Raw genomic sequence first — 25,112 nt, forward strand, 5'->3', positions numbered from 1 at the left:
GAAGGTGTGTGGGTGGGGGAGAGGGAGGATGAAGTGAGACAGTGGGAGGTGATAGATGAGACCAGTGAGGGGGAAGGTGGGTGGGTGGGGGAGGGGTGAAGTGAGTCAGTGGGAGGTGATAGGTGAGACCAGGTGAGGGGGAAGGTAGGTGGGTGGGGGAGAGGGAGAATGAAGTGAGACAGTGGGAGATGATAGGTGAGACCAGTGAGGGGGAAGGTGGGTGGGTGGGGGAGAGGGAGGATGAAGTGAGACAGTGGGAGGGGATAGGTGAGACCAGGAGAGGGGAAGGTGGTTGGGTGGGGGAGGGCATGATGAAGTGAGAGGCTGGGAGAGGATAGATGGAAATAGTAAAGGGCTGGAGAGGAAGGAATCTGATAGAAGAGGAGAGTGACCATGGCCCAAAAGGAAGGAGGATGGGGATCTCAGCAGGAAAGTGGACAATGGAAGGAAAGGAAGGATGTAATGAGCTCATCAGAAGCTGACACTTTTGCAGATGCTGCATTCAACTAATGCTGGGAGCGTGGAACACCAAGGGCCCAAAGTATCGTTGACGGTCCCTACCACCCATCCTACAATCTCTTTGACCCACCATCATCGGGAGCATCAGGACTAGCACTACCAGAGTGGGTAACAGCTGCTTCCCCTCAGCTATGACACTAATGAATACCCTGTCACCACTAAGGCCTCATCACGAGGGCCGCGAGCTATTTACTGTTTACCTGTGCTGTGCACCACATGCATTTTCAATTCTATTTTATTAACTTATTTGTGGTAGTATTTTGTTTTATGTGCTGTGTGTGATATATGTATTGTGGGAACACCATGTCCAAAGCAATGTTCTTTCGTTTGATTGTGCATATGTACAATCAAGTGGCAATAGACTTGAACTGACAGAGTGGATGTTAACTTGGTTCTCCCCAAGTTTCCAGGGCAGCACCTATTCCTCATCACTTAGGAAAAACATAATCTACTCAATGACTCGTTTCTAAACTGGTAAACTTCAATCGGTGTTCGCTGGTGCTATAATGATGTTATGCTAACCCTATGTTACCGTGCTGACCTGTACCAAGGTACAGTGAAAACTTTAGTTTGCATACCGTCCATACAGATCATCAGTGCATTGAGGTTGAACAAGTTAAACAAATAAAGTGTCACAGTTACAGAGAAAGTGCAGTGCAGGCAAACCACAAGGTCAAGAGTCCAACTATCATTCAATAATTGTATAATATTTCACAAACCTTTCCATGTACAAAAGATAGGGTGAATGCACACAGTTTCTTTTTCTCTGCCCTCAGCGCTGGGGAATCAAGAACTACAGGGCATTAGTTTAAGGTGAAAGGGAAGAGATCTAATAGAAACCTGAAGGACATCTTGTTCACCAGGATGGTGGTCAGTATGTAGAATGAGCTGCCAAGGTGGTTACATTAACAACATTTAAAAGATACTTGGACAAATACATGGTTAGGAAAGGTTTAGAGAGACACGGGTTAAATTCAGACAAATGGGATGAGATAGTCAGCACAGACTGGTTGGGCTGAAGGGCCGGTTTCTGTGCCGTATGACTCTATGACACATTGGCTGCTTGATTTCCCAGTACTGGAAACCTCAGCTCTGACACACCCCTCAGGCAAGTGTTCTCACACAGAGAGAATGGGGGATCCCACAAGTTGGGGCCAGGACCACTGGAGCCCCACACCACCCCTCCGCATGCACACAGACACAGACACACCCTATCCACTCTCACCGACTGGATACGGTATCAGGAGGAGGCCAGCCACATGACCTCTGCTGATAAGAGTGCGGGGAATCTACTAGGCATTAGAAAGAGTGCAGAGAATATTTGCGAGGATGTTGCCGGCTCTTGAGGACCTGAGTTATAGGGAATGGTTGAATAGGTTAGGACTTTATTCCCTGCAGCACAGGAGAACAAGGAGAGATCTCACAGAGGTACACAAGATTATGAAGGGTATCGATAGGGTGAATGCTTGCAGGCCTTTTCCTGTTATATTAGGTCAGACTAGAAGTTATAGGTTTGAGGTGAAAGATGAAATAGTTAAGCAGAATCTGAGGTGGAACCTCTTCACTCAGGAGGTGGACGAGCTGTCAGTGGAAGTGGTAGATCTAAGTTCAATTGTAACATTCTGGAGAAATTTGAAGAGGTACAGTACATGGATGGGAGAGAAACGGGTTGATATGGTCTGGGTGTAGGGAGATGGAACAAGGTAGAAAACTGGGTTGGCATGGCCAAAGAGTCTGTTTCTGTGCCCCATGACTATTAATTGTTATATTATCTTGATATGGAGTAGTTTGCTGCACTGATTTAGAAGGCAACCACAAGTCAGTCACGTGAAGTCAAGATAGAAGACTTCCTTTCCTGTAGGATATTAGTCATAGTCATTGAGCACTACCCCACAGAAACAGGACTTTCAGCCCATCTAGTTCTTGCCAAATTGTTATCCTGCTTAGTCGCAGTGACCTACAAACGGACCATAGCCCTCCATACCCCTCCCATCCACGCACCTATCCAAACTTCTCTTAAATGTTGAAATTAAACCCTCATCCACCACTTTCACTGGCAGCTCGTTCCACACTCCCTCTGAGTGAAGGAGTTCCCCCTCAGGTTCCCCTGAAACAATCCAGACTGGATTTTTTTTTAGGACAATCGATTTGTTTCTTGGTCATAATTGGCTTTTTTTTGAAGATTTACCGAAATAACCGAATTTAAGTTCCATGGATGTTGGGTTATGCTTGAGCTTCCGTTGTTGGATGACTGTCTCAGGGCTGTAAGTGCTGTGTTGATGGGGGTGGGAGGATGAGCAGTACGGAATGATCGAGCCTGGAGTGAGGCAGGCATGGTGGCTGATGCAGATGATGGAAGCATCTCACGGTGGGAGAAGCAGTCGATCTTTGTACTGACTTAGAAGCTGAATGGTATTGAATGAGTCCTTTGGACGCATACCACTCACACAACCGGAAACAAGAGACAGGGAGGAGTCCTGGTGGAAGCCAGGGCTCAGAGATCACGGTAGGAGGATGAGATTTTACCTTTTGTCCATAAGACCATGCAACACAGATGCACAATTAGACCATTCGGCCCGTCGAGTCTGCTCCGCCATTTCATCATGGTTGATTTATTATCCCTTTCAACTTCATTCTTCTGCCTTCTTCCTTAACTTTTGATGCCCTGACTAACCAACAGTCTATCACATTTCACTTTAAATATGCCCAGTAACTTGGCCTCCACAGTGATCTGTAGCAATGAATTCCAGATTCACTAAAATAAATTCCTCCTCATCTCTGTTCTAAAGGGATCTCCCTCTGTTCTGAAGCACATCCCTAGTCCTAGACTTCCACATTATGTGAAACATCCTCTCATAATTCTTTTTCTTTCTAGGCCTTGCAATATTAGGTTTCAATGATGTCCTCCCCCCTCCCCCAATCGTCTTATAAACTCCAGTAAGTAGAGGCCCAGAGCCATCAAACACTCATCTGTTAACCCTTTTGTTCCCAGGATTATTCTTTATCCATGCCAGCACATCCTTTCTTAGATATAGGAGAGGCGAGAGGGAGGGGGAAAAGAGAAAGAGGGAGGAGAGGGGGAGAGAGAGGGGTGGGGAGAGAGAGAGAACTGGGGGTTGGGGAGGGGAGAGAGGGGGAGGGGGGGGGGAGAGAGAATATAAATGAGAATGAATCTATCCAACTTTTCCCCTATTCTATGATATTTACCCAATATTTCCAGTGTGATCCCAGGGTTGGATTCGGCCTTGAAGGTGTTCAGGCCCTGTCGATTGATTTCCACACGGCAGAAGTATTGATCACTGTCATCCAGTGTAGCATTCTGCAGCTCCAGGGCGGCATTCCCCTTTCTCGGGTCCCCAGCCAGTTTGTACCGGCCTTTGGTATTTGTGTGAACTTCATTCTCAAACTCCTTGCTGTCCTTGCTCCTGTTAGTCACGTTGAACAATACTGACCCTGTGTAAAACACCTTGATCTTCCAGGTGATGACAATCTCAACGGTCGTGTACTCGGTGTAGGGAGACTTCAAAGTGCAGGGCAAAATCACCGAACGTCCGACAGTACCGTTCACGCTGCTTGGGACCTCAACAGACACGGAGGGTAGTTCCCCTGTAGGGATAAAGAGTCTGAGCATAAAGGATGTCTCATCTTGGACAATCAACAATGTCACAATACAAGAAGAACACAAACAACAGAACTACAGTACATGATAAACAAATCAAACTCAAGTTCAAGTTCATGCCATTTAGCTGTTCACTGCCAGGTGAAACAATGTTCCTCCTGACCAAGGTGCACAATGCAGTACATATAACTCACACACACAACAAAAAGTAATATTACCACAGATAAATTAAGAATTAATAAGCATTTATGACAGAAGTTAAAAAATGGAAAAAATAAAAGTGATGAGATCTGGATGGTGGCAGGGAGTTCAGTAGTCTTATGACCGAGGGAAGAAGCTGTTTTCTATCCTGACAGTCCTTGTCCTAACACAACAGTACCTCCTGCTGATGGTTGGTGGGGGGGGGGGGGGGTTCAAAGAGATTGTTGGACAGAAGGGAGGGACCATTGACAACGCTAAGGGCACAGTGCTCCAGATAAACATCTCAGATGGGTATAAGACAGACCCCAATGATCCTCTCAGTTGTCCTCACAATCCTGTGTAGGGACTTGAGGTCAGATGTCTTGCAATTCCTGTACCAGACGGTGATGCGGCTGGTCAGAACACATCTCAATGGCCTGTAAAGGTTCTGGCAACTCTTCTGTCCAAGAGCACAGGACATTGCAGGCAGTTGTGAACACAGCCCGGTCCAACACACAGACCAGCCTCTCCTCCCTGTACTCCATCCACATGTTTGATTTTATTTCAGGTTTTCAGCATCTGCAGGATTTTTTTCAGTGAAGCTGGGACCAATTCCTGAATGCAGAGTTGAGATAAGATATGGGCATACAGCATGAGAACAGAACCTGTGTGCACACCCACCATCAATTGCCTTTTTCCACTGACTCCATTTGATTCTACCAAACCCCACCCGCACCCTGGTTTTCCATGAATTTCCCCCAGCATTCTACAGTCCACCTACACACTACGCAGACTAGAGGCAATTTGTAGTGGCCAATTAACCAATCAATCTGCACGTCTTTGGGATGTAAGAGGAAATGGGAACTTCCAGGGGAAAGACCTTAAGACATAGCTCAAGCCTTCTCCACCATTCCATCTAAGCTGATTTATTGTCCTGCCTTCTTGTCATAACTTTTGATGTACTTACTTATCAAGAACCTATCAAACTCCACTTTAATTATAAGCAAAGACGTGGCCTCCAAGAGCTGCCTGTGGCAATGAATTCCACAGATTCACCACCCTTTGTCTAAAGACGTTCCTCCTCATTTCTGTAGGGACACCCTTCCATTCTGAGGCTGTGCCCTTTGATCCTAGACCCTCCCACTATTGGAAAACACTTTCTCCATGGCCACTCAATCTAGGCCTTTCAATGTTCAATAGATTTCAACAAGATTTCCCTCCCCCACCCCTCATTCTTCTAAACTGCAGTGAGTACAGAACCGGAAATATCAAATATTCCTCATATGTTAACTCTTTCATTCCCAGGATTATTCTTGTGAACCTCCTCTGGACCTTCTCCAAGGCCAGCACATGCTTTCTTAGATAAAACTGCTTAGGTCCAAAACTGCTCACAATATTCCAATTGCTGTCTGACCAATGCCTTAGAAATTCCACACAGGCAGCACCAGAGGTCAAGATTAAAATCCTGGTCGCCTGAACTGTGAAGTAGTGCACTAGGTCTACTAATGTGATGCCCAGAGGAAGAGGTTGAGGCTGATACAATTATAACACTTTGGAGGAGTAAATGGATTGGTTTATTATTATCACATTTCCTAAGATATAGTCAAAATCTTTTGTTTGTGTACGATCCACAGAGATCATTCCATACACAAGTACAAAAGGGAAAAATAGGGAGCAGACTAGCTCGGAGTTTTGGAGTTGGGAAGTTACGTTATGGATACTTGATGACACTGATGTTCGGAGTGTTGTGGATAGTCGGGAGGGTTGTCAAAGGTTACAGCGGGACATCGGTAGGATGCAGAACTGGGCTGAGAAGTGGCAGATGGAGTTCAACCCAAATAAGTGTCAAGTGGTTCATTTTGGTAGATCCAATTTGAAGACAGAATATAAATGGCAAGACTCTTGGCAGTGTGGAGGATCTGAGAGATCTTGGAGTCCATGTCAATAGGACAATCAAAGCTGCTGCGCAGGTTGACAGTGTTGTTAAGAAGGCACGTGGTGTGTTGGCCCTCATTAACCATGGGATTTTCAAGAGCAGTGAGGTAATGTTACAACTAAAAAGAACTTAGTTAAAACCCACTTGGAGTACTGTGCTCAGTTCTGGCCACCTCACTACAGGAAGGATGTGGATACTATAAAGAGTGCAGAGGAGATTTACAAGGATGTTGCCTGGATTGGAGTTTGTACCTCATGACAATAGGTTGAATGTATTTGGCCTTTTCTCCTGGAAGTGACGGAGGATGAGAGGTGACCTGATAGAGATGTATGAGATGATGAGGGGCATTGATCATGTGGATAGCCAGAGGTTTTCTCCCAGGGCCAAGAGTGGCTAACACAAAGGTGCATAATTTTAAGGTGCTTGGAATTAGGTATCGAGGGGATGTCAGGGGTAAGTTTTTCAAGCAGCGAGTGGTGGGTGTGTGGAATGCACTGCATGTGGAAGTGGATACAATAAGGTCTTTTAAGAGCCTCTTAGATAGGTAACTGGAGCTTATAAAAATAGAGGGCTAAGTGCTAGGGAAATTCTAGGCAGTCTGTAGAGTAGGTTACAAGGTCAGCACAGCATTATGGGCCGAAGGGCCTGTAATGTGCTGTAAATTTCTATGTTCTATATATAAAACATCGGTGAGACCTCTTGGAGTACTTTGTGCAGGCGAATAAACTTCTCAGCCTTCTAGCTGGGTCCAGGTATCAATTATAACCGAAGTTTCGATGACAAACTCTGCCACCAGGGATGAAGATGGCAGGGTTTGCCATTAAAAGGTCGATACTTGTACCAGGCTAGAAGCCTGAGACGAGTTTATTTGTCCTATACACCAGGAAAGTACTAATTCCCTTTTACTTTGTACAGGAAGGACGATATTAAACTAGAAAGAGCACATAAAAGGTTTCTCAGGATGTCACCTGGAATCGAAGGTCTGACTTACAAGAAGTTTCATAGACTAGGACTTTATTTCCTGGAACGTAGAAGATTGAGGGGGTGACCTGATAGAGGTACATAAGATCATGAGGGGCATAGACAGTGTGAAAGCAGATAGTCTGTTTCCCAGGGAGGGGCTGCTAAGAACACGACAGAACAGGTTTAAGATCAGAGGCAAGAACTTTAAAAGGAACATGAGGGTAGTTTCTTCATACAAAAGCTGGTGTGTATTTGGAATGAGTTGTCAGAAATAGTGGTTGAGGTGGACACACATGCAAAATTTGAAAGCTATGGGTAGGAGAGGTTTAGAGAAATCTGGGCTAAACGCAGGCAGATGGGACAAGCTCTCAGGGCATCGCATTTGGGATGGAGAAATCATGATCAGTGTTTAATATCACCGGTAGATGTCGTGAAATTTGTTGTTCTACATTGCAATACATAAAAATAAACAGAAACTACAAATCCAAATAAAATATATTAAAAATTTAATTTAGTAAGCAGTGCCAAAAAAACAAAAAACGGGAAAAAGTAGTGAGGTAGTGCACGTGTTCATTCAGAAATCTGATGCCGAAGGGAAGAGGCTGTTGCTGAAATGTTGAGCACGGGTGTTTTGGGCCGAATGGTCTGTTTCCCTGCTCTCGTCTGTATGGCTTTAATAAAGTGTGGAAGTTACACAGCAAGTGCAATGGGTAGGGGTGGAGTATAGGGTCATGGCCCTAATGCAGGCACTCAGGTTTAGAGCAGGCAGGCATTGTAGTCAGTCCGGGCAAAGTACTGTAGCCCATTTCTTTGCTGTACCTTTCTGAGAATAATGGACTTTATATGCCAGCAGGCTGAGTTGCGGGGAACTTGGACTGAGTTCCTGTTACTGACATCTCATGCTTTATTCAGCATGTTCTGCGGGTTGTTAATCACAAGACGTGAACTGGCCAGGAAACTCCCACAAGCTCCCAGCTACACTGCGGTGTTCCAGGAAACTGCAATCACTCAGAAAGCTTTTCTCTTGAGGAAAGGATTTCCCCCACTGCTCTTGTTAGTCTCTTTTTCTCTCTCGCTCTCTCTCTCTCTCTCACAGCTTTTCTCTTGAGGAAAGGATTTCCCCCACTGCTCTCCCTCTAACACACTTTCTTTCCTGCTCCTCAGTGCACCCTGTTGCTGAAACGACCCACAGTTAGGAAAACCACAAGTGACTTCCGGTTTATTCTAACTCCACGGCCTGGCCAATGTTTCCTTTCTCATTATTTGACCCCTGATCCCAGCTTCTCCCCACCAGCCGGGGCCATAAGACATAGCAACAGAATTCAGCCATTCAGCCCATCAAGTCTGCGCCAATATTCCATCATAGCTGATGTATTACCCTTCCAAAGATGTATAGTGGAGTGTATATTGACTGGCTGCATCACAGCCTGGCAAGGAAACACCAATGCCCTTGAGTAGAAAACCCTACACAAAGTAGTGGATCAGCCCAGTCCATCACGGGTGAAGCCCTCCCCACCATTAAGAACATCACAGTATGATGTCGCAGCCTTCTATCATCTCGGACCACCCACCACCCAGACCCATGCTCTCGTTTTGCTACTGTCACCAGGAAGGAGGTACAGGAGCTGAGGATCCACACCACCAGGTTCAGGAGCAGTTATTACCCCTCAACCATCAGGCTCCTGAACCACAGAGAATAACTTCACTCAACTTTACTCACCCCATCACTGAATAGTTCCCACAAACTATGGACACACTTTCAGGAACTCTGCATCCTAACCCTATTATTTGCTGCTTACTTATTTATTATTACTTTTTTCTGCTTTATAGTTGCACAGTTTGTTGTATTTTGTTGGTTGTTTGCCTGTCCTGTTGGGTGTGGTCTTTCATTGATTCTATTGTGTTCCTGGATTTACTGTACATGTCCACAAAAAACAAATCTCAGGGATGTATAGGGTAACATATACACACTTCGATAATAAATTTACTTTGTACTTCATACTCTCAATACCATTCTCTTGTCTTCTTGTAACCTTTGACACCCTTACTCATTAAGAATTTATCATCCTCCACTTTAAAGATACCCAGTGATTTGGCTTCCACATCCATCCGTGGCAATGAATTCCACGGATTCACCACCCTCCATCTAAAGAAATTCCTCCTCATCTCTGTTCTAAAAGAACGCCTTTCTATCAGATGTGCTCTCTGGTCCTCGACTCCCCCACTATGGAAAATATCCCCTCCATGTTCACTCTAAATAGCCCTTTCAATATTTGATAAGTTTCAATGAGACCTCCCCACTCTTCTAAACTCCAGCTGAGTACAGGCCCAGAGCCATCAAACACACCTCATGTGTAACCCTTTTTTTCCTGGGATCATTCTCATGAACTCCTCTGGACCCTCTCCAATGTCAGCACATCCTTTCTTAGATAAGGGGCCCAAAACTGCTCACAATATCCCAACTTTAGTCTGACCAATGCCTCAGAAAGCCTGAACATTGCATGCTACAATCTAGTCTCCAGTAAACAAGGACCATAGAAGGTCATGGTGAATTTTAACAGTGCAATAAAATAAGAGATTGCTGGGAACTTGGAGACTTTCCCCAAGCTTTCCATCATACTCCGAGGATGTGTTTGAGAGCAGTCTTTTGTAGTTCTACACCCAGACTGGGGCTGCCCGTGGAGTGACGCACCCCTTCACATCCGTCGTACCAATGCCCCTCACACACTGAACATAGAACAGTCACAAACGAGAGAAAATCTGCAGATGCTGGAAATCCGAGCAACACACGCACAATGCTGGAGAAACTCAGCAGGTCGGGCAGCATCTATGGAAAAGAGTAGAGCCGATATTTCAGGCCAAGACCCTTCATCAGGACTGGAACACAGTAGAAGCATTTCTGCGCAGGTCTGGAGCAGAGCTTGAAAAACCCAGTCCCCATAAAAGAGAGATACCGTCTAGTGGAGTGCCTATCATAGAAGTGTTCTGAGTCAGAGTGGTTAGGCTTTGGCTCAACAGGCTTTGACAAGAACAGGCGAAGGCGAAGTAAGTTTATTTCTTTTTCTTATTTAATTCTTGAAAGAATAGGGGGTATGTCTGCAGGGTCAGTGTCTTGTTCTGGGTGTCAGACGTGGGATTTCCAGCCTCCCTGATGGCCACATCTGTGCTAAGTGTATGGAGATGCAGCTCTTTAGGGACAATGTTAAGGAACTGGAGCTGCAATTCGATAACCTTCGGCTTGTTAGGGAAAATAAGGGGATGATAGACAGGAGTTACAGGCAGATAGTCACCCGAAGGCTACAGGAGATAGATACATGGTGACTATCAAGAGAGAGAAGGGAAAATGTCAGATAGTGAAGAGCACCCCGTGGTCTCCCCTCAACAATACGTAATCCATTTTGAGTACTGTGGTGGGGGGACCTACCTGGGGGAAGAAACAGTGGCTGTGCCACTGGCACTGAGCCTGGTCCTGTGGCTCAGAGGGTAGGGAACTGTAATGGAAGGCACAAGCCATTGCTGGGGTAGAAATGCAGATTTTCTATTTTCTAATTACGATTTATAATCTGAATTTTTATTATATTTACTTCGATTTGTACTTTAGGGAGCGCGAAGTGCAGAAACAAATATTACTGTGAAGATTGTACACTCTAGTATCAATTGTTGGGTGACAATAAAGTAAAGTTGCACCACGGTTAAAAATTCAAAAGAGCGAAGAAAGCAGGACTGAAGGTGCTGTATTTAAATGTAGGCAGCATTCGGAATAAGGTGGATGAACTTGTGCTCCAGTTACAGATTGGTCGGTATGACGTTGTGGGCATCATTGAGTCATGGCTGAAAGAAAGTCATAGTTGGGAGTTTAATTTCAAAGGATATACTTTGTATTGAAAGGACAGGCAGAAAGGCCTAGGCTCTGTTGGTAAGAGATGGAATTACATCTTTAGAAAGAGGTTACATAGGGTTAGAGAATGTCGAATCTTGTGGGTGCAAGGGTAAAAAAAATTATGGGAATCATATATAAGCCTCCAAATAGTAGCCAAAATGTGGGGTTGAGATTGCAAATGGTGCTGGAAAGGGCAATAAGGGTAAAGTCACAATTGTAATGGGGGATCAGGTTGATGTCAGACCGTGAGAGGGGGAATCTGTCTACGAGATGGCTTTTTTTACAACAGCTTTTGCTCGAGCCTACTCAGGGAAGGCTATCTGAGAATGGGTGTTGTGTGATAACCTGGATTTTATGAGGGAATTTAAGGTAAAGAAACACTTGGGAGGCAATGATTAAATATGATTGAATTCATACTGCAGTTTGAGAGGGAGAAGCCAAGTCAGATATAGCAGTATTGCAATGGAATAAGGGGAATGACAGAGGCACAGTGAGGAGCTTGCCCAGGTGGATTGAAGGGGAATACTGGCGGGGATGACAGCAGAGATAAGCAGAGGTGACTGAAGTTTCTGGGAACAGTTCACAAGGTGCAGGACAGATATGTCCCACAGAGGAAGAAGTTCTCAATGGCAGGGCAGGCAACTGTGGCTGACAAGGGAAGTTGAGGCCTGCATAAAAGCCAAGGAAAGGGCATATAATGTAGCAAAAGTGTGGGAAGTTGGATGATCGGGAAGTTTTTAAAATTCAAAAAAAGGCAAAAGATGAAATATGAAGGGAAACTAGCCAATAATATAAAGCAGGATACCAAATGTTTTTGCAGTTATATAGAGAGTAAAAGGGAGGTGAGAGTTGGTATTGGACTGGACAATGATGTTGGTGAGGTAGCAATGGGGATAAAGAAATAGCAGATGAACTTAATTTGTACTTTGCATCAGTCTTCACTGTGGAAGACACTAGGTCTGTGAATGTCAGGGAGCAGGAGCAAGTGTCATTGCTATTACAAAGGAAAAAGTGCTAGGCAAACTGAAAGGTCTAAAGGTGGATAAGTGAACTGGACCAGATGGACTACATCCCAGAGTCCTGAGAGAAGTTGCTGAAGAGATAACAGATGCATTGGTCATGATCTTTCAAGAATCTCTTGATTCTGGCATGGTTCCAGAGGACTGGAAAACTGTAAATATCACTCCACTCTTTAAGAAGGAATGTAGACAAAAGAAAGGAAATTATAGGCCTGTTAGCTGAACCTCAGTGGTTAGGAATGTGTTGGAGTCTATAATTAAGGAAGAGGTTTCAAGGTACTTGGAAACTAATGATAAAATAAGTCAAAGTCAGCATGGCTTCTGTCAAGGGAAATCTTGCATGACAAATCTGTTAGAGTTCTTTGAGAAAGTAACAAGCAGGGTGGACAAAGGAGAGACAGCGATTGTCATTTACCTAGATTTTCAGAAGGCATTTGATAAGGTGCCACAAATGAGACTACTTAATGAGATGAAATCCTAGCATTACAGGAAAGATACTGACATGGATAGAGGAATGGCTGACAGGCAGGAACAGCAGGTGGGAATAAAGATGGTCTTTTCTGGTTGGCTGACAGTGACTAGTGATGTTCCTCAGGGGTCAGTTTTGGGACTGCTACATGTCACACTGTTTGTCAGTGATTGAGATGATAAAATTGATGGCTTTGTCACAAAGTTTGCAGATGATACAAAAATAGGTGGAGGGGTAGATGGTGCTGAGGAAGCCATGCAATTACAGAAGGACCTGGACAAATTGGAAGAATGGGCAAAAAAGTAGCAGATGAAATACAGCATTGAGAACAAATGTGCAGACTATTATCTAAATGGGGAGAAAATTCAGAGGTGCAAAGGGACTTAGGAGTCCTCATGCAAGACTCCCAGAAGGTTAATTTACAGGTTGAGTCTGTGGTAAAGAAGGCAAATGTAATGTTGGCATTTATTTCAAGGGGAATAAAATATAAAAGCAAGGAGATAATGCTGAGCCTTTATTAGACACGGGTCAGGCTGCACTTGGAGTATTGTCAACAGTTTTGGGCCCCATATCTCAGAAAGGATGTGTTGTCATTGGAGGCTCAGGAAGATGATTCTGGGAATAAAGGGGTTAATATATGTCGTAAACACAAAGTGCACTGCAGATGCTGAATTAACTCAGCAGGCCAGGCAGCATCCGTTGAAAGGAGCAGTCAATGTTTCGGGTTGAGACCCTTCATATTTTAATATATGTAGAGTGTTTGACAGCTTTGGGCCTGTACTCATTGGAACTTAGAAGAATGCAGAAGGAGCTCATTGAAACCAAATGAATATTGAAAGTGCTAGATAAGGTTGATGTGGAGAGGACATCTCCTCTGGTGGAGGAGTCGAAGATGAGAGGAGACGTCCTCAGAATGTAGGGATGTACCTTTAGAATGGTGATGAGGACGAAGTTCTTTAGGCAGAGTGGTGTAACTGTGGAATTCATTGTCACGGGTGCTGTGGAGGCCAAGTCATTGGGTATATTTATGGCAGGTGTTGATACAGTCTTGATTAGAACTAGAGGGCACAGGCTCAAAATTGTTGGGCGATCCTTTAGAACTGAGGTAAGGAGGAATTTTCTAGCCAGAGAGTAGTGAATCTGTAGAATGCTCTGTCATGAACAGCTGTGGAGGCCAAGACTGTGGGTATATTTAAGGCAAAAGTTGATAATTTCCTGATTTGTCAGGGCATCAAAGGTTATGGTGAGAAGGCATGTGTATGGAGTTGAGTGGGATCTGGGATCAGCCATGATGGAATGATGGAGCAGACTAGATGGGCTGAATGGCCTGATTCGGCTCCTGTGTCTTATGGTCTAAAAGATGAGCAGTCAGAGTAAGAAAGTGGGGGGGGGGGGGGAAGAGAGGAAGACCCACAAGGTGATAGGTGAAACAAGTGAAGCCAAGAGCTGGGAAGTAAATTGGTGGAAGAGATATGGGGCTGGAAAAGGGGGAAGCTGATAGGAGAGGGCAGAAGGCCATGGAAGAAAAAAAAGGTGGAGGAGCACCAGAGGGAGGTGATGGGCAGGTAAGGGGCTAAGGTGAGGGAGGGAAATAGGAATGTACAATGGCAAAGGTGGGGGGGGCTTTACAGAAAGTTCAAGAAATCGATGTTCATTCCATCAGATTGGTGGCTACCCAGACAGACTATAATGTGTCGTTTCTCCGACCTGTGTGGCCTCATCAGGACAATAAAGGGGACTATGGACTGACATGACAGAATGGGAATGGGAAATGGAATTAAAATGGGTGGCCACTTGGAAATCCCGCTTTTTCTGGCTGACGGAGTACAGGTGCCTGGTGAAGCAGTCTCCCAATCTGTATTAGGTCGCATTGAAATACAGGAGGCCGCACCAGGAGCAGCAGATACAGTAGTAGATGGCCCCAACACACACACAGCTGTAGAGGCAGACCCATTGTTTTTGGTTGTTCCTTCCCCCCCCGAGCTAATATCTACATACCCCAACTCAGTCCCCTCCTACCTACATCCATGACACTTCACACACTCTTGATATTTTCAATGATTTCAGGTTCCCTGGCCCCCCATCATCTTATTTTTACTATGGATGTCCAGTCCTAATACACCCCCATTCCCCACCAGGAAGGCCTCAAAGCTTTCCGTTTCTTTCTGGACACCAGACCCAACCAGTTCCCCTCCACCACTCTCCTCCGTTTGTCAGAACTTGTCCTGACTCTTATTTCTTCCTTCAGCTACTCCCACTTCCTTCGAACAGAAGATCTAACCATGGGTCCCACTATGCCTGCTATTTTGTCTGTTATGTGGATCAAGCTATGTTCAAAGCCTAAACTGCTATTACTCCCCAAATTTTCCTAAGCTACTTTGATGACTGCGTTAGTGCTGATTCCTGCACCCATGCCAAGCTTGTTGACTTTATTAACTTTGCCTCCAACTTCCAGCCTTACCTCACATTTACCTGGTCCATTTCCGACACCTCCCTTCCCTTTCTCAATCTTTCTGTCTCTATCTCTGGAGACAGCTTATCTATTGATGTCTATTACAAATCCACTGACTCCCACAGCTACCTGGACTATACCTCTTCCCACCCTGTTACTTGTAAAAAATGCCATCCCCTTCTCTGAATTCCTCCATATCCACCATATCTGCACTCAGGGTGAGGCTTTTCATTCCAGAACTAAGGGGATGTCCACCTTCTTCAAAGAAAGAAGCTTCCCTTTCTCCAGCATCGATGCTGCCCTCAACCACATCACTTCCATTTTGTGCACATCTGCCCTCATCCTATCCTCCCACCATGCCACAAGTGATAGGGTCCCTCATGCCTTCACCTACCACCCCATCTGTCACTGCGTCCAACACATAGTTCTCCATAACGTCCACAATCTCCAGGAGGATCCCTCCACCAAGCACACCTTTCTCTCCTGCTACTTTCTGCTGGATTTGCACCCAGTGCAACTCCCTCCCCACCGATCTCCCTCCTGGCACTTATCTTTGCAAGCGGAACAAGTGCTACACCTGCCCTTATACCTCCTCCCTCACCACCATTCAGGGCCCCAAACAGTCCTTCCAGGTGAGGTAACATTTCATCTGTGAGTCTTTTGGCGCCATCTACTGTGTCTGGTGCTCCTGGTGACCCGACACAGATTGGGAGACTGCTTTGCTGAGAGCCTTTGTTCTGTCTGCCAGAAAAAGTGGATCTCCCAGTGGCCACCCATTTTAATTCCACTTCCCATTCCCATTCCGACATGTCAGTCTGCTGTTGTGATGAGGCCGTACCCAGGCTGAGGAGCAATAACTTATATTCTGTCTGGGTAGTTTCCAAGCTGATGGCATAAGTGAACATCAATTTCTCAAACTTCCCTCCTACACCATTCCCAGTTCCCTCTCTTATCTATCTCCTTACCCACCTATTATCTCCCTCTGGTGCTCCTCCCCCTTTTTTCTTCCATGGCTCTCTGTCCTCTCCCAGCACACTCACCCTTCTTCAGCCCTGTATCTCTTTCACCAATTTACTTTTCAGCTCTTTACTTCACCCATCACCAAGTGGTTCTTTCTCCCCTCCCCCCACTTTCTTAATCTGACCCCTCATTGTTTCTTCCAGTCCTGATGAAGGCTCTCGGCCTGAAATGTTGACTGTACTCTTTCCCAGAGATGCTGCCTGGCCTGCTGAGTTCCTCCAACATCTTGTGTGCCTTTGTTGAACATAGAACAGTGTTGTGTCCACCTTTTAACCCATTCCCAGATCATTCTAAACCTCTCCTCCTACATAACCCTCCAGTTATCTATCATCCATGTGCTTACTTAAAAGTCTCTTAAATGTCCTGAACTTATCTGCTTCTACCACCATCCATGGCAGGGCATTCAATGCACCCACACTCTGTGTAAAAAACTTACCTTTGACATCCGTCCTCCCCCAATACTTTCCTCCAATCACCTTAAAATTACATCCCACTTTACTAGCCTGGATCGGTTGTTGTGGTAATCATGGAAGCAGGCTGCTTGGTGGAGTTTAAAAAGTTTTTAGACAGACCCATGAATATGAAGAGGAGTTGGAGGGATATGAGGAGGACATTTAGTATATAACCAGAGATTCTGCAGATGCTGGAAATACTGAGAAACACACACACACACACACACACACACACACACACACACACACACAAATAATCAGTTGACTTTCGGGCCTAACCTTTCATAATGTCTCCTAATATAAATTGTCAATGGGATCAGCACAACACTGTAAGACGAATGGCCTGTCAGTGTTGTGCTGCTTTCTGCTCTGTGTTTCAGCAGAGACACAGAGAGATTTAGAATTCTACAACTCTGAACTCACGGTTCTAATTTGAACCAATTTTTGATCCCACCCCTGTTGCCCCGGCGATATATATTTTATCACTCCGTCTCTCACTGCAAGGGAGGGAAACCATGGTGACCACATTGCACACACACTATGGACATGAAAGGGTAACCTTTATGCTCGTTCTATGTGGTGTGTGGCCTTCACAGGTCCCTTAAGTTCTATGTGGAAAGATACGACGGGAATTAAAACGGGGGTGGGGAGAGAGGGGGGACGGAGGGACAGAGGTTTGGAGGGAGGGACAGAGGTTTGGAGAGGGGAGAGAGGGGAGGGGGAGAGGGGGAGAGAGGGGGAGGGAGAAGGAGAGCGATCTTACTTCCTGGTATCCATGTTTTACCTAGTTACCGACCATGAGCCTGAGAGAGAGAGAGAGAGCGGGGAAAGGGACCTACCTGAGATGACCACCGCCGTCAGGAGTATTAGGCAGAGCAGGAGGGAAGGGGAGGTCATCCTCACTCCGTGGACTCAGGCGCGCAATCTCGGAGACTCGGCGACTTGGCGGGGCGGTTTCTTCCCCTCTCTGATCTCAGCAAAAACCGAAAGTGAAGCCGTTATCAGCTTCCTGCGCGTTGTGTAAAGTCCCTCGTTCAACTCCCGGTGAAGGATGAAAGACTCGTCGTGCCCCACCTCTCCACGGGACTGATCCGACCGGCTCCGTCGCTGAACCGCCTGATCAACCGGACTCTCCGCTCACCAACACTACCCGAGATCGAGACTCTTCCGGCCTCTGCAACTCTCCCCGCTTCCTTAAAATGAAACGCACTGTGGCCGGCTGGACCTGCGGCGGCTCTGGAGACTCCTCTGCCAGCCGTCTTTCCCAGGATCAGCAGGGCGTGTAGGAATTCTGAAGAGCAAAACCAAGGGGCAACCTCCCTCTGTGAGGGTTAATCTCGGCCCACAAAATGTGCGATACAGTCTTCCTCCTTGGAAATTCCAAGGGTAATTTTTCTTAAGTACAGGAAGCAGGTTAGATAACATGTGCAACATTACCTCATTAATTTCAAGCCACTCTGCCTGCCACGAGGAACGAGGGGAGAAACCTTCAGAGGGAAAAACATTGCATTCAGAAGAAAGTGTGAATCTCAAGAGGATGAGACTTTCCATACAATTGCAGAGGTCTCTGGGTCTGAAGAAGGGAAAATCCAGCGGCGGTGGCAGTGGGGATAATTGATGGGAGGGAACCTTTTGGAATCTTCAATCCAGTGATCCCTTCAACAGAATCCAGCACGGATATAGACCCTTCGGCCCAACGAATCCTTGCCGACCACCTTCTGGTCCCAATTTATAAACAAAAGAGATTGTGCAGATGCTGGAACTCCAGAGTTATGCCCTTAAAATGCTGGAGGAACTCAACAAGGCGGGCAGCACCTATGGAGGGGGAATAAACCGTTGATGTTTTGGGCCGGGGGAGAAGTCTCTAGTATTTTGTATGCGTCCTCTGGTCCCAATTTCCTGCGTTCGGCCCATATCCAGGCTCATCCCCTCCACGTACTTTATTGGAATGGTTCTTAAATAATACTATTTTACCCCCTCAACCACTTCCTCTTAAAGCTGAAACTCAAAAAGTTGTCTCGCGGGCTCCTTTTAAATGTTACCCCTCTAACAATGAACACCCGCCATCTAGTCTTGGAATTTTTTCACGCTGGGGGAAAGACTATTACTGTCCATCTTATCTAACCGGAAACATTAATAGGTGTTCAAAGTTCATGGTAAATTTATTATCGGAGTGCATATGTCATTATTCCAACCCTGAGATTTTTTTGTGGAGTGGGAGGTGTTTCTCCCTCCACAGATGTTGCCTAAACCGCCAGCTGTTTGCAGCATTTACAGTGGCGAGATGAAACCCAGCACAATCTCTTTGACTCCCCACCATCAGGCTGGAGGTACCGGAGGATTAGGACAAGGACTGTTAGGATGGGAAACAGCTTCCTCCCCCAGGCTGTGAGACCACTGAACTCCCTGCCACCACCCGGGTCTCATGACGTGTGAAGCGCCAGTAACGTTATACTGCGTACATGTTAACTTGTATCTTATATACACCCTAAGATTTGTTAATTTATTTACGGTAAGGTTACTTTATCTGGTTTGTGTGCGAGTTATACGTTGTGTGCATAGGTTCGGAGGAACGTTGTTTCGTTTGGCGGCGTTCAGTTGAAAGAACTTGAAGAGAAGATTGCTTCCCAGAGCGTTCAATGGCAGAGGGCGCCAGGTCGGGAACTGTTTGTGGGGAACACTCTGCGCCTCCAGCAGAAGAAGAACTCCTAATCTCGATCTGCCGGTTTCCTGATTGCTTTTGTTTGGCGTCGCGACTCCCGAGTTTAGCAAACACTGCATGAGAGACGCGGCGGGGCGCGCCTGAATGGGGAAACCCCAGTGAGGGAAACCCCACTCATCAGCTACCCCAGCTTGGCTTCTGAAAGGCAAGCGGCGTGGATTCCTACCACTGCCCTCTCCCCCAGTTCCCCCGAGCTCAGGCGGTATTTTTTGTGTGTCAAAACCAATCTCAACAATAACATTATCCTCCCATGTACGTTCAGCTCGCCGCCTAACATACAAATTTGGGTAAGTCCAGACAATTCATAGGCGTTAAGAAGTTTCTGCAGGCTTCAAATCACTTAAGAATCAATTAAATTTCTCTCGCAATATAGAAAACCAACTGCTGTCAGCTGTCAGGTCAGCAGAAAAGGTCACTGCCTGCAGTCTACCGCCATTGACTGCTCAGGATAAAGAAACAGGCAGGAAAAATAATTACCAACACTGCACATCCAACAAGCTGCTTTTTCCAAATGCTCCCCATGGGAAAGTACTGTAGGGCTATTAAAATAAAAACTTTAAAAGTTTCTCCCTCAGACAGTTAATCTGAACAACCATTCAACTTCTGTACTTCTCTGTGAATACTTTAAACCACTTCTTATTATGTTGTTTACATTGTAAACAGAGTACATACTGGTATTTATGAAAAAAAAATCCATGTCTGTAGTTTATTGTCTAACTTTGTTTTATATATTTTTAATATAATTGTTGAAAGTTGCCTTTGATGCATGTCGGGCCCTGACCAACACAGCCCGTTGGGACGGTACCCAGCCATCTCTGACAGATAGAAGAGATACCCGCGGGAGATATGCAGCAACAAGTGGGAGGAACGCTGCAGTGAGCACAGAAGCCTAGGCCCGGATGGAGCTGCCATAGCTGCAAACCTTGTTGGTAGTAGCAAACGTTCTAACCGGATCCTTGAAGGCTGAAACAGTTTTATCTGTTTGATGAGATTTGGTATAAGATCATAAGATATAGGAGCAGAATTAGACCATTTTGGCCCATTGCTTCTCTGCTATTTTATCATGGCTGATCTAATTTTCCTGTTAACCCCAATCTCCTGCCTTCTCCCGGTATACCTTCAAGCCCCGAACAATCAAGAATCTATTCAACCTCTGCCTTAAATATACATAAAGACTTGGCCTTCACTGCAACCTGTGACAAAGAATTCCACAGATTCACCACTCTCTAGTTAAAGAAATGCCTTCTCATATCCATAAAATGTCCTCCAATCTGGGGCTGTGTCCTCTGGTCTTAGACTCTCCCACCATAAGAAACATTCTCTCTACATCCACTCTATCAAGGCCTTACACCATTGGATAGGTTTCAATGAGGTCCTCCTTCATCCTTCTGAATTCTCGAGAATACAGGCCCAGAACCATCAAATGCTCTTCATATGACAAGCCATTCAATCCTGGAATCATTTTCATGAACCTCCTTTGAACCCTCTCCAGTTTCAGCACATCCTTTTTAAGATAAAGGGCCCAAACCTGCTTATAATACTCCGTGAGGTCTCACCAGTGCTTTATAAAGTTTTAACATTACATCCTTGCTTTTATATTCTAGTCCTCTTGAAACGAATGCTAACATTGCATTTGCCTTCCTCACCACAGACTCAACCGGCAAATTAACCTTTAGGGAATCCCAAGTCCCTTTGCACTTTTTTTTTGTATTTTCTCTCCACTTAGAAAATAATCAACTGTTTCATTTCTTCCACCAAAGTACATGACCATACACTTCCCAACACTGTATTACATCTGCCATTTCTTTGCCCATTTTCTTAATCTAAGTCCTTCTGTAGTCACTACTTCCTCATAACTACAGACTTCAAATCACTTCCTCATAACTACCCACCCCTCCACCAATCTCCATATCATCTGTATGCTTTGCAATAAAGCCATCAATTTCATCATGCAAATCATTAATATAAAACTTAGAAAGCATCAGTCCTAACACAGACTCCTGTAGAACACCACTAGTCACCGGCAGCCAGTCAGAAAAGCTTCCCTTCAATCCCAGTCTTTGCCTCCTGCCAATCAGCCACTGCTTTATCCATTCTAGAAACTTTCCTGCAATACCATGGGCTCGTAGCTTGTTAAGCAGCCTCAAGTATGGCACCTTGACAAAGGCCTTCTGAATACCCAAGTACACAACATGAAGCGATTCTTCTTTGTCTAACCTGCCTGTTATTTCATCAAAGAATTCCAACAGATTTGTCAGGCAACATTTTCCTTTAGGGAAACCATGTTGACTACAGCCTATTTTATCATGTGCCTCCGTACCCCAAGACCTCATCATTAATAATCGATTCCAACATCTTCCCAACCACTGAGTTAAGACCAACTGGTCTATAGTTTCCTTTCTTCTGTCTTTCTCTCTTCTTGAAAAGTGAAGTTCCATTTGCAATTTTCCAGTCTTCTGGAACCATTCCCGAGTCTAGTGAGTCTTGAAAGATCGTTACTAATGCCTCCATGATATCTTCAGCCACCTTTTTCAGAACCCTGGGGTGTACAGCATCTGATGCATGTAACATATCTACCTTCAGACTTTTCAGAAATTTCCCAAGAAAATTGTATCTAGTTTTGGTAACTTCACACACTTCATATCCCTTGGCACCTGGAACTTCCACCATACTGCTAGTGTCTTCCACAGTGAAGATTGATGCAAAGCACTTTTCAGTTCATCCGCCATTTCCTTATTTCCCATTAATACCTCTCCAGAATCGTTTTCCAGCAGTCCAGTATCCACTCTCACCTCTCTTTTACACCACATGTATCTGAAGTAACTTTTTGGTATCCTCTATTATTATTGGCTAGCTTACTTTTGTGTTCTATCTTTATCTTCTTAATGACATTTTTAGTTGTCTTTTGTTGATTTTTAAAAGCTTCCCAATCTTCTACTTGTCACTATTTTTCGCTCTATTATATGACCTGTCTTTGGCTTTTATGTTGGCTTTGACTTCTCTTGTTAGCCACGGTTGTATCATCTTTCCTTTAGAATTCTTCTTCCTCTTTGGGATGTATATATCCTGTGCCTTCTGGATTCATTTCAGAAATTCCAGCCATTGCTGCTCTGTTGTCATTCCTGCCACTTTTCTTTACCAATCAATTCTCATGCCTCGGTAATCCGCTTTACTCCACTGTAATATTGATACATCTGATTTTAGCTTCTCCTTCTCGAATAACACCAAAAACTGGCAAATTTCTACAGATGTTCCATGGAGAGCATTCTGACTGGTCACGTCACAGTCTGGTATGGAGGGGCCACTGCATTAGATCGAAAAAGCTGCAGAAAGTATAAACACAGCCAGCTCCATCATGGGCACTAGCCTCCCCAGCATTAGTCCCACTATTCAGGACATTTAGAAAGACAGGTGTGTAAAAAGGGCCTGAAGAATCATTGGGGACCCGAGTCATCCCAACCACAAACTGTTCCAGCTATAACCACCCAGGAAATGGTACCACAGCATAAAAGCCAGGATCAACAGGCTCCGAAACAACTTCTTCCACCAGGCCATCAGACTATTTATCTCATGCTGACGCAACTGTATTTCTATGTTAAAAAATGCGAAATGCTGGCAGAACTCAGCAGGCCGGTCAGCATCTATGGGAGGAGGTAATAACGACGTTTCGGGCCGAAACCCTTCATCAGGAGGGTTTCCTGATGACTCCTGATGAAGGGTTTCGGCCCGAAACGTCGTTATTACCTCCTCCCATAGATGCTGTCTGGCCTGCTGAGTTCTGCCAGCATTTTGTGTTTTTTATTTATTTCCAGCATCTGCAGATTCACTCGTGTTGTATTTCTATGTTATATTGACTATCCTGTTGTACATAGTATTTATTATAATTCACTATAAATTGCACATTGCACATTTAGATGGAGTCATAGCATAAAGATTTTTACTCTTCGTGCATATGAAGGATGTAAATAATTAAGTCAATTCAATTCATCAAAAGGTGATGCCTGAAAAAGGTGGCATCCATCATCAGGGACCCAAACACCCAGGACTTGCCCCCTTCCTATTGTTACCATCAGAGGGGAGGTACAGAAGCGTGAAGACACACAACCAATGATTCAGGAACAACTTCTTCCCATCCACCATTAGATTTTTGAATGGTCCATGAAATAATCCATACTATCTCACTATTTTGGTGGAATACAGCAGGCCAGGCAGCATCTATAGGGAGAAGCACTGTTGACAGTACTTCTCCCTATAGATGCTGCCTGGCCTGCTGTGTTCCACCAACATTTTGTGTGTGTTGCTTGAATTTCCAGCATCTGCAGATTTCCTCACGTTTGCTATCTCGGTATTTTGCTCTCTTTTTACTCTACTTATTTATTTTTAAAAATTATACAGTATTTCTTATTGTAACTTAGTAACTTGTTATGCATTGCATTATACTGCTGCTCAGTCATTATACTTTCTCATTTCACATAGACACCACTCTTTGTCTAAAAGGGTTGCCCCTCAAACTCTTAGAATGGTGGTTAGCATAACACTTCAGAGTACTAGTGACCCAGGTTCAATACCCACCACTGTCTGTAAGGTGCTTGTACTGTACATTATCCCCATGACCGCACGAGTTTTCTCCAGGTGCTGATGTTGCATCCCACAGTTTAAAGACGTACTGTTTGGTGGGTTAATTGGTTATTGTAAATTGTCCCACGATTAGGTTAGGGTTAAATTGGGGGTTGCGGCCAGTGTGGTTTAAAGGGCCGGATAGGAGCTACTCCAGTTGTATCTCCATAAATAAATAAATAAGAAGAAATCTTTCCCCTCTCACCTTAAACCTATGCCCTTTATTTCTTTTAATTCTCCAGAGTGCAGCTTAGAAACATAGAAACATAGAAAACTTATTCCCAAACTTACTCAAGCTCAGGTGGCAAGAGTTACAGTCTTACGATGGTATGTAAGAAAGTTCAATTCAATGCGCAGGTTAATTAATGTGAGATATTTGTAATCCAAAGGCGCATGTTGTGAGAAGGCAATTAAGTCAATATTCCACAGATTCCACGACAGCAATGCAAAATAACAATGGCAGTAGGTTTTATCTCCAAAGTTGTTCAACTCCACACACAAAGTATCACCAACAGTGATCTTCAATGAATATCCTTTCAATACAAGTGGTATCACACCCAAATTCAGCTACAGGACATCCCACAGGATACTCAAACTGAATCCATGTATGGATTATCACAAAGAGGACCCTCTTCCAGGGAAAACTAGCACTCAGGCAAGGGTAGACACACTGGTAGATTCCACAAGGTTACCCCAACCACACAACGTGATAGCCACTTACCACAGTTCCATGACACACAAAATAACTCCAACAGTGATTTGCCATAGGGGTGCCTTCTTCAGTGAAATACCACACCCAGACAAGGGTAAACACACAAGTGCTATTCACAAAGGTTTCCCCCTTACCAGAAAACCCACTCCTGTGGATTAACTATGTGACAATCACACTTTCGTATTCGAATGGAATCAAACTCACCCTTACGGGCTACTTGAAGAGAGTCCAAACAGTGACCTCTTTGTCATTAGGTTTCTTCTGTTTCAAACCTTCCTGTCCTCTCCTCTCCTGTCTGCAAACTTCTTCTAGTTGCAGCACTTGTGAGAGTCATTTATCGATCTCAACTCACCCCTTTGGGAGTTTAAACCAGTGACCGACTCACTGGTGTCTTTCATTGACTGAAACCATCTTGACTCTGACTAGCAACACACACAAAACGCTGGTGGAACGCAGCAGGCCAGGCAGCATCTATAGGGAGAAGTACAGTCGATGTTTCGGGCCGAGACCCTTCGTCAGGACTAACTGAGAGAAAAGATAGTAAGAGATTTG

The 25,112-nt window shown here is 44.9% G+C and overlaps 1 protein-coding gene across 1 annotated transcript in view; it reads right to left on the minus strand.

Annotated features, from left to right (window-relative positions):
• Positions 1-19,842, minus strand: part of LOC132396553 (sialic acid-binding Ig-like lectin 15) — a 35,334-nt gene extending 15,492 nt beyond the window's left edge. The window contains exons 1-2 of the mRNA XM_059974195.1: positions 17,349-19,842; positions 3,727-4,125 (exon numbers count right to left, since the gene is read on the minus strand). Coding sequence (XP_059830178.1) covers positions 3,727-4,125; positions 17,349-17,406 — 457 coding nt within the window. The 5' untranslated portion in view covers positions 17,407-19,842. The remainder of the gene's footprint in view (positions 1-3,726; positions 4,126-17,348) is intronic.
• Positions 19,843-25,112: the final 5,270 nt, after the last annotated feature.

The sequence above is a fragment of the Hypanus sabinus genome, chromosome 7 (genome assembly GCF_030144855.1).
Source record: "Hypanus sabinus isolate sHypSab1 chromosome 7, sHypSab1.hap1, whole genome shotgun sequence".
Classification (NCBI taxonomy): Eukaryota; Metazoa; Chordata; class Chondrichthyes; order Myliobatiformes; family Dasyatidae; genus Hypanus; species Hypanus sabinus.